The sequence below is a fragment of the Hippoglossus stenolepis genome, chromosome 24 (genome assembly GCF_022539355.2).
Source record: "Hippoglossus stenolepis isolate QCI-W04-F060 chromosome 24, HSTE1.2, whole genome shotgun sequence".
NCBI classification, from domain to species: domain Eukaryota; kingdom Metazoa; phylum Chordata; class Actinopteri; order Pleuronectiformes; family Pleuronectidae; genus Hippoglossus; species Hippoglossus stenolepis.
In genome coordinates, this window is record NC_061506.1 from 3,723,631 (window position 1) to 3,736,933 (window position 13,303).

The 13,303-nt window shown below is 45.0% G+C and overlaps 1 protein-coding gene across 12 annotated transcripts in view; it reads right to left on the reverse strand.

Moving 5' to 3' along the window:
• Positions 1-13,303, reverse strand: part of LOC118103148 (R3H domain-containing protein 1) — a 37,929-nt gene that overhangs the window by 2,715 nt on the left and 21,911 nt on the right. For 9 of the 12 annotated variants that reach the window (XM_035149765.2, XM_035149763.2, XM_035149756.2 and 6 more), the window contains 11 exons: positions 12,566-12,798; positions 10,869-11,138; positions 10,260-10,414; positions 9,703-9,813; positions 8,404-8,763; positions 7,995-8,199; positions 4,642-4,799; positions 4,198-4,331; positions 2,691-2,794; positions 883-1,064; positions 153-297 (listed from right to left, as the gene is read on the reverse strand). In XM_035149765.2, the coding sequence (XP_035005656.1) occupies positions 153-297; positions 883-1,064; positions 2,691-2,794; positions 4,198-4,331; positions 4,642-4,799; positions 7,995-8,199; positions 8,404-8,763; positions 9,703-9,813; positions 10,260-10,414; positions 10,869-11,138; positions 12,566-12,798 (2,057 nt within the window). The remainder of the gene's footprint in view (positions 1-152; positions 298-882; positions 1,065-2,690; positions 2,795-4,197; positions 4,332-4,641; positions 4,800-7,994; positions 8,200-8,403; positions 8,764-9,702; positions 9,814-10,259; positions 10,415-10,868; positions 11,139-12,565; positions 12,799-13,303) is intronic. The other 3 variants (XR_004694822.2, XM_035149755.2, XM_035149762.2) reach the window with 3 other exon arrangements.

A 13,303-nucleotide genomic window follows, 5' to 3' on the forward strand; every position in this document is an offset into this window, starting at 1 on the left:
AGGTTTTTTTTCTGTGATTAAAATGTACCAGTGCAGACTCAGGATTAAGGCACAAACATAATTTCCTCTGTTTTTAATTAGGCGGCCATGTTGGCGAGCATGTCTTCTGTTGAACTGCGTGTGTGTGACTGAGTGAACTCGAGTGGCCCGACCTTGTCCACTGTGGCAGAAGGCTGTAGGGAGCTGCGGGTGGTGGGCCATGACAGGGATGGGCGAGATGCCTGGTGGGAGGAGCCCCTTGACGCTGGGCGGCTGGCCTGGCGAGTGAGTGAGCGCCGGGGACGAGCGCAGGCTGCTCTACGCACAACACACCGACGGGGGCGGCGGGAGAGAACGGGGAGAAAAACACAAAAAAACACTTTCATTCAAAAAAAGAAAACCTCAGCTCCGGCTTCGTTCCACAAAGTCATTTTGTCGCTCGAGCCGTTGCTTTAATGCACCATTCCCTCCACATTAGTCCCACTAATGTACCATTACAACCTAATGCTAAGGACTATTTTCTCCTCATTTTCAGGTTGCAGCAGTGTTGACTTCATTTGCAGAGCCTGTTTACTCCGACATTAACCTAACTGGCAGCAGGGAGGCTGCTTTTAGCCCGAGGAGACGAGACTCAGTCATATACACACACATTTAACACTCTGAGGTCTACACTGTCCTATGTGAGCAACCTTTGCTAAGCACATTTATACTTTAACTTGAAATGCTCAGGAAGAAGCTGAACCTCTGGGCCACTAATTCAATTAAATGTTTTCAAAGCCACAAGACAATAAATGAGGTTAAGAGGTTGTAAATACAATCGTATCACTTCGAACCATTATGGGAAAATGGCTTCATTGCATTTTGCGTCTCCTCCTAGTCTTTGCACTTGGGCAGCGTTTGTACCTGGGTGATGTCTGGAAGCGGCGGGAGCTCGGCAGGCCTGCGGCTGCGCTGGTTCTCGGGCCCTGGGTGTTTGTAGCCGGGCTGTTTCCGCTGGCAGGGGGAGGGGGCCCGGGGCTGCTGGCAGGGGGGCGCTGTCATTTGCAGCATCACCATGCCACTGCTGGGGGCCGGCGGCAACAACCCTACACACACACACACACACGTAAAAATAAATAGATGCAAACACAAGCTGTAATATGAAATGACAGATTTGTGTTTGACAAAAGGAAAATCAAGTCAGACACCTTATATAAGTCATTTGATTTAATTCATCCCCTCAACTCGTCAGCTATGCACCAGAGTAAACTCATAAACTAAATGCATTTGGGCCCAAAAGCTGCTTCTCAGCACTTTTGTTCGGCACCGAGCCTCATCAGTGAAAACTCTCACACCGTTAGCTGCTGAACAATTAGGCTTTAAGTGCCTAGATTATAAAAGGCACATCCGTGGTGCATTAACAGAGCATTCCCCCTTTTCCGGCTAAATCCACCGCGGTGATCCGAGAGATCCAATTATCTAACGAGTTCCTGACGCATGGCTGTGAATAATGTGACTTTAAAGGAAAAGAACAAACACGTGGAGATGTGACCTCCTGCTCCGTGAACTCAAAAAAACATACAACACGTTTCCATCGAATTAATTTCTCTTTACATAGAAACTGGAAATCATATGGCAAACTTTACACAGCTGACGCCGCTGTTGATTTATGGAATAATACCTAATAACAGTCGCAAGGACAGTGGATATTTGGACTTAATCTGCCGATTATTTCTGGCCCCGGCGCAGCCAATTAAAAATGTTTACTGGTGACGCTGAAGGTAAGGCGGCCGCGAGACCTTCATCTGACCTCATTACTGACGAGCTGGAAATGATGGCTCCCTCCGCTGCTCTGCCGTGATATCAGACATGAATAATAAAGGTCATTAGTGAGGAGACCGCCCCACCCGAGTCTCTGGACAGTGATTCTGTGAGTCTTCTAAAGGCCAACACCGAACAGGCGAGACATTAAAACACTGTCTCATACCTCAAAAAGACGAATCCCTGCAAGAACCCATTCTACCACCTGTATTCTACACAATCTTTTACTAGTTTTGTTCTGTAAACAACTGTTTAACATCTTGGGTTGTACATATCTTTGTCGTCCATCTTGCATTGGTCACAAAATACATCTAACTCAGCCAACATATCGTTATCACTTTATTCAAACCCGAAATATCAATACTGGAGTTGGCTTCAATAATCAAGTCAGGACATCACATCCATCATCTACTTATTATGAAAGTAGCTTGGACTGTGGAAATACTTTTAAAATTAAAAGGGATAAAGTTTCTGTGTGAAAAGGTTAATACCACATTTGATCACTTACATTTTTATTTCTTTAATCAAACATAATACAATTACTCCTTTATTCCTTCCATGTTACTTGATGATGGTGACACTGCCACATAAAGATATATATATATATATATATATATATAAAAACCTGTACACACACTTCATATACCTGAATTATAAACCTCTATTGTTTTCTGTCCTCCCCTTTTCCTGCATAATTAATATCAACCACTGAATATCTTTAAAAATAATTTATGAGGAGCTTCTTGTAAGTAGCTGTGCTGCCATCACATGATAAACTACACAGAATCTTCATTTAGGAAAGGAGGACAGTGGGGGAAACAATGAATATAATGGACAAAGTGAAAATGCTCATTTCACCACATGATCCACCTGCAGATGTTGGAATTTTACAGCTTTGGAGGCGAGCGTACCTGCGTACTGTTGGCCTGGGTGCTGCTGGGAGACACAAGGGGACTGGGACTGAGGGAACTGGAGCTGCTCCATCATCTGGGCGGGCAGGAAACTCACTGTTGAACTGTGAACGAACACACAGCAAGTTTTTTGAGGGGGGTGTTTGTGTAGTGTTCAGCAAATTAAGACTTTTAAAAGACATTAAATACTTCCCAGTCTAACATAATGCTCACATTTACGGCAGCCTTTACAAAAATCCCCTCTAAACCTGCACAGACGTGAACCTCCCGGAGCGGCAAGATCCTCGCGCTGCAGCTGAGGTATTAAATGTGAAATTTATCAGCGAAGTCCATCTGCAGAGTCGGCGCGCTGCGCGGTGAGCAGCCCGTCTGCAGGGACTCGTGTGCAGCTGGTGAAAAAGCAGGCTGCAGGTGGACGGTCGATCCTCGTGGGAGAAGAGGGAGCTGTTCCCAACGCTGCCGCATAAATCATCCACGACGACTGCCCTACTAACGCAGCCTCATTTTACAGCTGGGACAGTGAGAAAGTCACCTCTCTGTGCGCACGTGTGTGTGTGTGTGTGTGTGTGTGTGTGTGTGTGTGTGCGTTTCGTTGTTCTCCTGCAGGTGATGACTCCGTGCGCGCGGTTGTGTTGCTGTCTGGTGTTTGTGCACGCACCAACGTCCCAGTAGTGCCCCACTCAACACTATCCAGATTGATTGGGTCCACGGAAGAAGAAACTAATTACATGTTTTGCTTTCTGCGAACCAGTTCTATCAATCAGCTATAATGAGCGAGGGTACGGTGATGCCCACTTCTCCACAGCAGCAGCGGAGGAGGAGGAGGACTGGAGGAAAATGACTACGGCTCTTCGAGAGGGTGTCAGAGTCGACATTCATCAGCTGCACGCAGGTTCGCCAAAAGCATTCTGTTAATAACTTCATTTTTCCCCCCCACGGTGAACAACGATGACCTTGGCTCAGAGGGGCTGTGGGGATTCACTCATCAGGCCTGTTATGTCTATAAATAAGAGGCACCTTCACAAGTGAGGAACGGCTTCAAGAGCCCGCAAATCGGTTTGTGGGACGAAGCCGAGCTAATAACTCAATGTAAACCCGATTAGAGCGACTTCAGCGATTAGAAGCTGTCATAATACAGGGACGGCCATAAATCAGAACAAGTGTATTATCAGTGTAAACATGTCTTAAGTTCATTTGGCCCGCAACAGAAAACTCAATTAATTTAAATCAGATGCTTTCGGACTTTAGACTGATTATTAAATGCATCAATGTAAAGTGGGTTAGTGCTGAAATCATGTTAACACCCAAAAATGTGGGGAAATATTGCTGCTAACAAATTTCTCCCACGTATCAAAACAAATAAATAGATTTTGAAATGTCAGTATTTTATCTTTAAGATTAAATATTAAATGCAAAAGGATCTATCGCTTTGATAAATTCTGTCCAATTGGTCAAAAATATAAAATAAAATAAAAAAGGAGATCGTACAATCGTCCTTCAGCCGTACCTCATGGTGGTGTGCTGGTTCGGGGGGAGCAGGCTGTAGTAGGGCTGCATGCCAGCAACAGCCATCGCCCCCTGTCCCGGCTGGCAGGACACAAACATTGGCTGCTGGTACGTCTGCTGTGGCACAGAAACCTGCTGCAGGAGAAAACAACACATTGTACAAACACGAATCAAGTGAATAACATAGAAAACTGATTTTATAAGCACATAGAGACATTTTAGATCAACTAGGAAAACATGCAACTAGATTTTTTGAGGAGAAATAACTCAGATGTCAATAAAAACATGTCTGTACACTTGATTAACCTCGTTTCTCCTTGTTCCTCTAAAAAGAACATCAGCCTGAAAACAGCACATTTCATTCATAACTAAATGAGATGAAAGCTATTTGGTGATTTTATTATATCTGACAGTCAAAAGAAAAGCCTCCCTTTCTAAAACCTACCTGATAAGACTGCATTGGAGGGTACTGGACCATCATGCCTTGCATCTGGTTGCCCATATTGCTTTGCTGGTTGCCAGTGAGGGCGAGGTTGGGTGTTGGCTGCACGCCCACTACAGTCTGGTAGCTGGACGCTGGGTTTGGCATCACGGCTTGGTGCACTGGGGCAAAAGGAGAAAAGGCATAACGGCGTGACCGGATGAAAGGTGACTCTCGATTATAATAATATGAAACACACAAAACAATGCAATACGATATTCAGGATTCATGTGCAACACAGCAGGAGGAGACTCAAGATTTTACAAGAAAATAAAGACATTTTGCTGTTAAATTTTCTTGTTAAAACAATTAGACTAAAGAGACATTAAATGAAGGAACCTGCAGCAGATTGAAAGATTGTGGAAGTCGGGACTTTGCTCAGGGAGTTGAGCTGTTACAGCTTAGCAGCTTTGAGGCTCTTGGAATAAATGAGAAAGTCAATATATTTGATTTAGCCTGTGGTGGCCTGAACATGCAACCTGAGTGGCCGGGCCACGTCTCTGCCTGGGAAAAAAAAACATTCTACGAGTGATTTGGTTGAGTGGGTTAACACAAAATGGGGTCGCACTTCTAAAGTACTTCTTAAAAAATGCACTTAGAGCGCCCAAAGAAAACGTCGCACAAAAAGACGACACAAAGTCACACAGGTACAGCCATTTTACGGATTGGCCTAAAATGGCGGCGCCTGTTCCGAGCCTGAGGGGAGGAGGGGGTAGAGACGGACCCTTAAATGTCAAGGTGACAAAAAAAAGACATTTGAAAATAGTGTCCCTGGTGACACACAGATGTGGAAATCCAAGTGACAAAGGAGAGGACGTCCTTTTGTGAAGGTGTCTTTGCAGTCTGCCGCCCTGGGAGGAAAGTACAGCTAGACAATGAAAATGCTCCGCGAGGAACCGAGGGGGGGAGGACTATTTTTATCCACCCCCGTCTCCCACCTTCACTTACAAACCGAGCATGAAATGAGGGTAATATCAAATGCACACAGTTATATTCCGTACCAGTGGGCAGCAGATGAGGGGAGACTGGGCTGTCTTTATTTAGAAAGTTCCTTCAGAGGCAGGTAATGAGTGTCCGGCCGTCGATCACTGCCCTGCTTTTGGACGGGGACAGTTTGGTGCAGTTTCAGGTATTTGAGGCATCAGCGAGGACGGAGCAAAGAGTTTTTAAGTTACACAACTCCGTCCTCGTTCAGTGACAGCTCCACAGTTGGTCTCCGGTCATACAGACTGACGGGTTCCTGTACGTCCTGCAGGTGAGGAGTGAGGGGCGGAAAAAGAGACCGGTTCACTGTGAGATTCATAGAGGTCTCTCAGACAGCGTCCCGGCCCCGCATCCCGCCTCTCAGACTCAGGACATCTCACACACTGTCCATCCCGCTCAGACCAGAGATATGTAACCACATCGTTTGTATATATTAATTATTGATGGACAATATTTATTGGATTTCTAGAAACTCGCACATTTCATTATTGGTTAAACCCAGAATCTGTTAAAAATAAAAGTCTCAAGATGTTTTAAAAACCCAAGATGAGGGAATTCAAACATTTAAGAACGACACAAAAAAAATATCTGGTTTCTGACTATTTACCTGCATCATTCAACCCATAATTTATAGTGTTCAACCTTTGCATTTGTTTCAATCACTGCTCAAATCAAAGTATGAATTAAAATTAGTTATATTGGAAAGTTGGTTGATTTATCACTGCCACCTTTTCTCTCTAGCAATGGCTGATTCCATCATTTTGTCACAAAAGAAGAAGTGCCTGTTCAAATTAAATTTTGTTGACATGTCATCATTACTTAAAATCAAAGCTGATCATCTTTCATTTTACAGTCGGTTTAAGTTTCATCAATTTCAATTTAATTGGCAATCTTTTTGATAATCTATTAATCATTAAAAGGCATTTTCAGCTTGTGAAAATACGCTTCCCCTCATTTAAATTGAATATTTGGTTCTTCGACTGTTGGTTGGATTGATCCAGACATTCTGATGACATCCACTCTGGGGTCGAGGAAATGACGATGGGCATTTTCACGTCAAAGAACCTCTTAATAACCTCTAGCATCACATAATAGTAAAGGCTAAGGGAAGATCCGTCGTACCTTCACATTAAATATGAAAGGCTTTATTCAGAATGACCATGACTGAAGCCGAAGCCCTGTGGTGATGGCGACTGTCTGATGCAAGTGAGTGGAAACATTCGCAGGTTTCTCTGTGGACACCGACTGGGCCCTCAGAGAATTGCCGCTGATCAATTATTTATCATGTGTGCAACCCGTGCTGCCGTGTCTCCACCTTTAGATGGTCTTATATGTATTGTTTTTAATTATTGGAAAAAACAGAAGGGAAGCGAGGCGCTGGAGTCATTTTTCCCACCATTTCCCTGAGAAATAATTGCTGTCCTTTGCCTTTGTAGGTCAGCTTCATTTGTCCGCTGTCTATTCCCTGGGTCCCCAGCAGGGAAGCCGCATTTGCAGCCTACAGATGACAGAATAGTGCCGCAGTCACTTAAAGAGACGTGTGTGTGCAGTGTGTGCGTGCATGACCGTACAAGCTACAACTGTACAAAGACTACATCCAGCATTAGGCAAGAGAGAGAGAGAGCGAGAGAGAGAGAGTGTGTGTTTGTTAGTGTGTGTGGTGAGAGAGAGACTGAGCAGGAGCTAACAATCTCAGCTCCTGTGGTGAAAAGGAAAAAAGAAAAGACGACAGAGAAGCAGAATAATCAAGCAGATGACTCCCGGGGAGACATCTGAACTCGTAAAAACAAACAAACCGGGAGGAAAGCTAGGGAGAAATATTTGTCCTTCACTAGAGCCGTCGGACTGCGGCTGGCGCAGCTCCCTCACGGAGAAAACAAATAAGGAGAGGAAGAACAACAAAAATGCAATCTAGGCACTCAAAGCAGGAGGTGAACAAAGTCTATTGATAACGCAGGGAAGGCCGGGCCTCGCTGTGAACCCCACGAAGTCTGGAGATTCAAGGGAAAGCTGCTTCCCCATCAGAGACTATGGATCTTATTCATTAAAATACCCTTTGATTTGACCAATGTAACTATTTCAAAGCTCTATTTAAAGCTGCGGTTCCGCAAAGAAATAAAAGGACGACCTGCTGCTTCCTTGGTTCCCCCGGAGCGTTTTGCTTTGCAACTCAATTTTTAATTGGATATAATGACAATAAAGGTGAAAGACAGACTTTTTGTAAAAAAAAAATGCTGTGTATGGCTGTGTGTAAAAATAATTGGACTTTCTAAAAAAATTCAAAAAGCAATAGTTAACATGTATTTCTATATAAAAAAAAAGACTGTTATTACCTTGTTGGGGCAGGTTTTGGCTCTGAGGGCAGTTATAGGACAGCGTGTTGACGGGGGGTCGGTAGTGGTGGTGCTGCTGCTGCTGCTGCTGCTGATGATGATGCTGCTGCTGCTGCTGTTGATGATGATGCTGCTGCTGCTGCTGTTGATGATGCTGAGTGGAGCAGTGTGGGTGGTGGGCTGAAGAGCAGTAACACATGGACATCTGTAGGAGACACAGAACACAAATTCAAGGATTGTGTAACACGTCAGCGGCCATTTAATCCATTCCCCAGCAACAAGAGAAACAAGGGATTAGTCATAAAAGCTGGTTTCTGCTGCAGGAACGACACGTGGTGACAAATTAGCACATTTTCAAACAGCTTTGGAGAGACCGCACGATTTGAGAAGCACAGCGGGGGGTCCGTACCTGCTGTACAGGCTGCTGGAAGTAAGCGTGCTGCTGGAGTAACGGCTGGTTCAACGTGGCCCCGGGAAAAGCAGCGGGGCCCGGTGTGGAGCTGGAGTACGCTTGGTTGAGGCCTGGAGTTGGGAGTGGGACAGGATGACCCTGTAGCACCCCTGAGTGTCCTCCTGATGGCCCTGCCATCATGTAGCCAGCAACCTGCTGCGGAGGGGCTCCCTGCAGCATCACAGAGGAGGGGTGGTGGTGGTGGTGGTGGTACAAAGTTGGATAGTGGCGGTTGTCTTGAGCTGTGGCTCCGCTGTCGCTGGGCTGCTGCTGCTGCGTCAGAGTCATGTGACTGAACTGGGCGTTTAGGACGTCGGGCTGGAAGGAGAATTCAGGGTTACATTTGTGAAGAACTAAATTAAATCCAATTTTACACACCAAACACACAACACAAGCACTGACAGTGAAACCTGGGTCACAGTTTTTAACTCGGCGAATCAGTTCAGGTTATGTATCAATTCACTTCACCCCCCAGGGACAGTCAACTGATTTCTGAGCTAAGTGCTGAATCAAAGACATTTGTCCAATCGACTTCCACATGAGGATTTAAACAAACGCCGTATTTAAATCTGACCCAGGTCTGCAGAGACGAGCTGACTCTGTATCGCCAGCGCTCGCCGGTCCAGGTCATCTCTGACATGTTGTTGGAAGAGTAGTGTTTTAGTCATGGATTATTCAGTGTTAACATCTGCTGATGAATTAAATATTAATGGGACTTTCTACAGGCATAATTAGTCACAGAGGCATGTCTTTCACTAAAACCAGGTCAGAAATGAGGTTAAGTGAATGCATGATCTATATATGTGGGTAATGGCTCCTGCTGGATTTAGATGCACCTTTCCACCAAGAAAAAAAATTAAAAATGGAATAGTTAATAGGAGAAATAATAGGGTCTGTGTTTGGAAAGGGGAGAGAATGTTGTGCTTGATTTTACATATCACTACAAAGACCTTATTATACTAAACCTACAGTAACGAGGAGTCGACGAATTGATATACAAGTAAATTCAAAATTTAAAACAAACATAAAAGCCACGTAGATAAAAGTATGAAGACCTGGATCTAAACAGAGCTCTGAGTTTTCCTTAAGCTTGAGTAGAATCTTTCTGGGGTTTTCTAGACAAACCAGTTTAAATTGAATTTCACAGCTCAGAGAAAAGTGTAGATAAACTCTTAATGAGCCAGGTCTGTCAGGAGATGGGACGGAGGAAGAATGATAAAACGGAAGAAGAAAAAGGAGAAGAAAAAAGTTCTGTACCACAGTGTACTGTTGGTTAGGACAGATGGGCAGGAACTGAGAGGGAGGAAGAGGATAAGAGACCATTGGGTTGTGGACAGGCTCAGAGGACGGCTGGAGAGGACAGATCGGCTGAGGGAGGAAGAGGAGGAAGAAGAAGATGGACAGAGGGACAGGGCATGAGACTTGGAGGGTGTTGATAGTAAAATGGTGGAAGCTTCAACTGACCATTTGCTAAGTTGCTGTCGCTGCACATGTTCGATGCACAGTTTACACAAAAAATGGGCAATTTTACCAGTTGAAATGGAAAGTGGGCGACCAGCTACTTTCGATTCCACTTTTCGAACTCAAAACTCGACTCGTCGGGCTGAGATATGGGAGCTAATTGATGATTGGACGATTGCCTTTTGGGGGAGGGGTTTTGGTGAATGGTTAATTAAACGGCTTAGTGAAGCTCCTAACATCCCACCATCAGCTCCAGTTTCAACACGATAAGTTAGTGAGGTTAAGAAAAAACACTTTTCAGACAAATCCCACGTTCCAGATTCCAGCTGGAACATTAAGCCCCACCCACTGACCTGGGAGTGCAGATGATTGGTGGTCTGCTGCTGGCCTGCGGCAGAGATTGGCTGCTGTGGGGGTTTCCCCTGCTGTGGAATCCTGCCAGCAGCGGGGACGATGCTTGCCGGGTTATAAAGTACAGCGCTGCCGTCGGGATGGATGAAAGGCTTGCCTGTTAAATGAAATGCATAAGGAGACATGATGTGAGCTGTGCACATACTAATAATTCAGCCTCCTCTAAAGGAAAACACTTGATTTATGGTGCTAGTGACAGTGCAGGACACACCCAGTGCACGAGAGGACACACAAGAGGAACTGGCAGCAACAGAAGTTCAGTTTGCAGCTCATGATGAATACTTTCAGATTCCTCTCATCTGTCCGATGCATTTTGATCAGCTTGCTTTGGTCTGACAAACCGAGTGCAGCCGCATGCCAACATGTAATTCTGTCCTGATGCCATGAAGTTTCATTGGGACACCAGATAATTAAAAGGACATAGAGATTTATTTTGGCTAAAAATACTTTGATTTAATGCAGGAGATTGGGATTGGGTTGAGAAAACGTTTCTAATTTCCTGGTGATTTGTGATTCACTGAGAGAAGCACTGGAGGGACTTGATCACCCACCTGTGTGTGGGTTGACCAGAACGCTGCCAGGTGGGATCGCTGAGGGTTCCAACGGCAACACGTAATAGTTGGTTGTGTCTATAGCTGGCGGCGGCTGCGATGGGATGCTCTTGATCATCTCCGGGTGTCCGGGGCCTCTGGTGTCGGCGGCCGGGTGGATTAATTGCGTGTTGAGGATGTTGGATCGGGTTGCGGCCGAAGCTGGGAGAGGCAGCTGGGGACGGGATATCGAGCTGGACGAGGAGCCGACGCTACTGCATGATTCGGAACCTGAAAAAAGCCAGAGCAAAAACATTATCATCTACTTCCTGCATTTCACAGAATGACAAATAATAACGAGTTTATTCATAAAGCACTTTTCAAAACCCAGCTACAAAGTGCTTTTCAATAAAAGATATTTAAGAAAGCTAAGACAATAAAACAAACTAAGAGCACTAAAAACTAATGACATTATAAAACACAAAGAGGAAAATGAACTCAAACGCCATAAAGTTAAATCCCTGAAAAGCACTTTTAAACAAGTGGGTTTATTTAGATGAGGCAGAGTTTGGTGCCCTGATCTCCTCAGGGAAGTCATTGTGCAAAGGCTCGGTCACCTTTGTTTTTCAATCAAAGGATCCACAAGCAACACGTCTGGGGATCTGAGGGAGTGGGACATACATGGCAGAAACAAATCTGATAGATCGCTTGGGGGCAAAGCTTCTCAGAGCTTTCGAAGTAATCGATACAAATTTAAAATCCTAAAAAATGCCAGTGAGTGAATTTATCCTTTCAAAGGTGAGCTCCTGTTACGTCTCACTGCCTGTTGCAAAGAAAGGTTACTTTAGGGCTGAGGAGGACAAGGCAGCACAGGCAAGTTGTCTCCTCCACTTATACTCCCAAAACACTAAGTGAGGGCAGCCAGCCACCTCGTAAACAACTTTTTAAAAAGAGCTACTCGGCCAACAAGCGTAAATAAGAAGACGAGCCCACAGCGGAGAACGCGTTTCATCTAATCTCAGCCAATCAACTTACAAATGTATCATATTGTGGAGTAAGCACTCACAGCTGGGGAGAGGCCCCAACTTCATCTTGGTGACTCGCGTGGCACTTGTACATTATGCAGCAGCTCCTCATTGCCGAGTTTGATACTACTGCTGTTACAACACTTTTTAAGAGCCTCGTCCATCAGCGCGTTGCTGCGCGGTAATTACTCCCGACAGCTGTCCGGCTCCGGGGCCGGCCCACGGACTTTATTGACCACGGCAGGACAACAAACATTTGTTCTCATAACACCTCAAGTGCCTCGAATGGCAGAGGGTTTTGCTTGACAATGCAAAATGTACATTTCTGTCCCCCCCCCCATTTGTACAATAAAATTACAGAATTTTTCCTCTTAACGCTGGGATGCAGGGTTTCTCTCGCTTGTCTGAGGAAATGAAAAAAGAACAGCTACACAAATCCCTCTGAATTTAGATTTACAATATAATCACCATCAATCATAAGCTAATAAAGCACGACTTGGTTTCTGTGTTGATGGCAGAATATCGTCTATACTGTTGTTATGTTTTAAACTCCCTCAGTAAGATATTTCTACACTGCTTCATTTCATTTTAAACAACCTGAGGTTATTCTGAGAACGTTGTCTCCAGCATCTTGGCAGATTCTAAATATTATATAACGGCCGTGTGACGCAGCTCCACGTCTGCCTCACTCGCCTGTTTTCGAGAGCCTCCCGGTGCTCTTGCTGCTGGCTGTGCTGTCCCCTCGGACGAGGCCGGGGGAGATGCCGCTGAAGCTGCTGGCCTTGGTGATGGCGGGTCGCGGGGCGAGCCGGTTGGAGCTGTCCGAGCTGTCGGTGCTGCTCCACGGCCGAGGCTCGCCGTGCCGCGGCAGCGTTTCTGTCTCTGAGCTGCTCTGTCGGCTGGCGCCTGACCGGCCGGCCCGTAGCCTGTGGAGGGAAACCACAACAAGTTGAAACATGATTTGTATCAACAGTCCAAAAAGGCAGAAGAGTTCAAATGACAAGTAGATGAAAACTTAAGATTACTTAGAGAATATGGAACAAGGACATTTTTGACAATAAACATTTATCAAAATAGTTTTAAAAAACCAACTATATATTGTATATTTCTCAATTTATGGCCTCAAACACGGTCCGACACATTCATCTTATCAAAACATATTAATCAATTCTTTTATAGATTTAACAACAGCATGACTGCGTTTTTACCCACAAAAAAACCACATTGATTTGAACCAATTCTTGATCAATAAAAGATGACATGTAGAGAAATGGTTTCATGGTCTAATTGGCCGGCGTTGGTCCGAGGAGCCTGTCCAACATGAAGAGGCTGAAGGGCTGAAAATCCCATTTCACAGAAGCTTTCTCGAGCAGCAGAAAAACAAATCCTCAGATCAGCACTGTTCCTGAGCGAGCCGATTAAGACAGACGC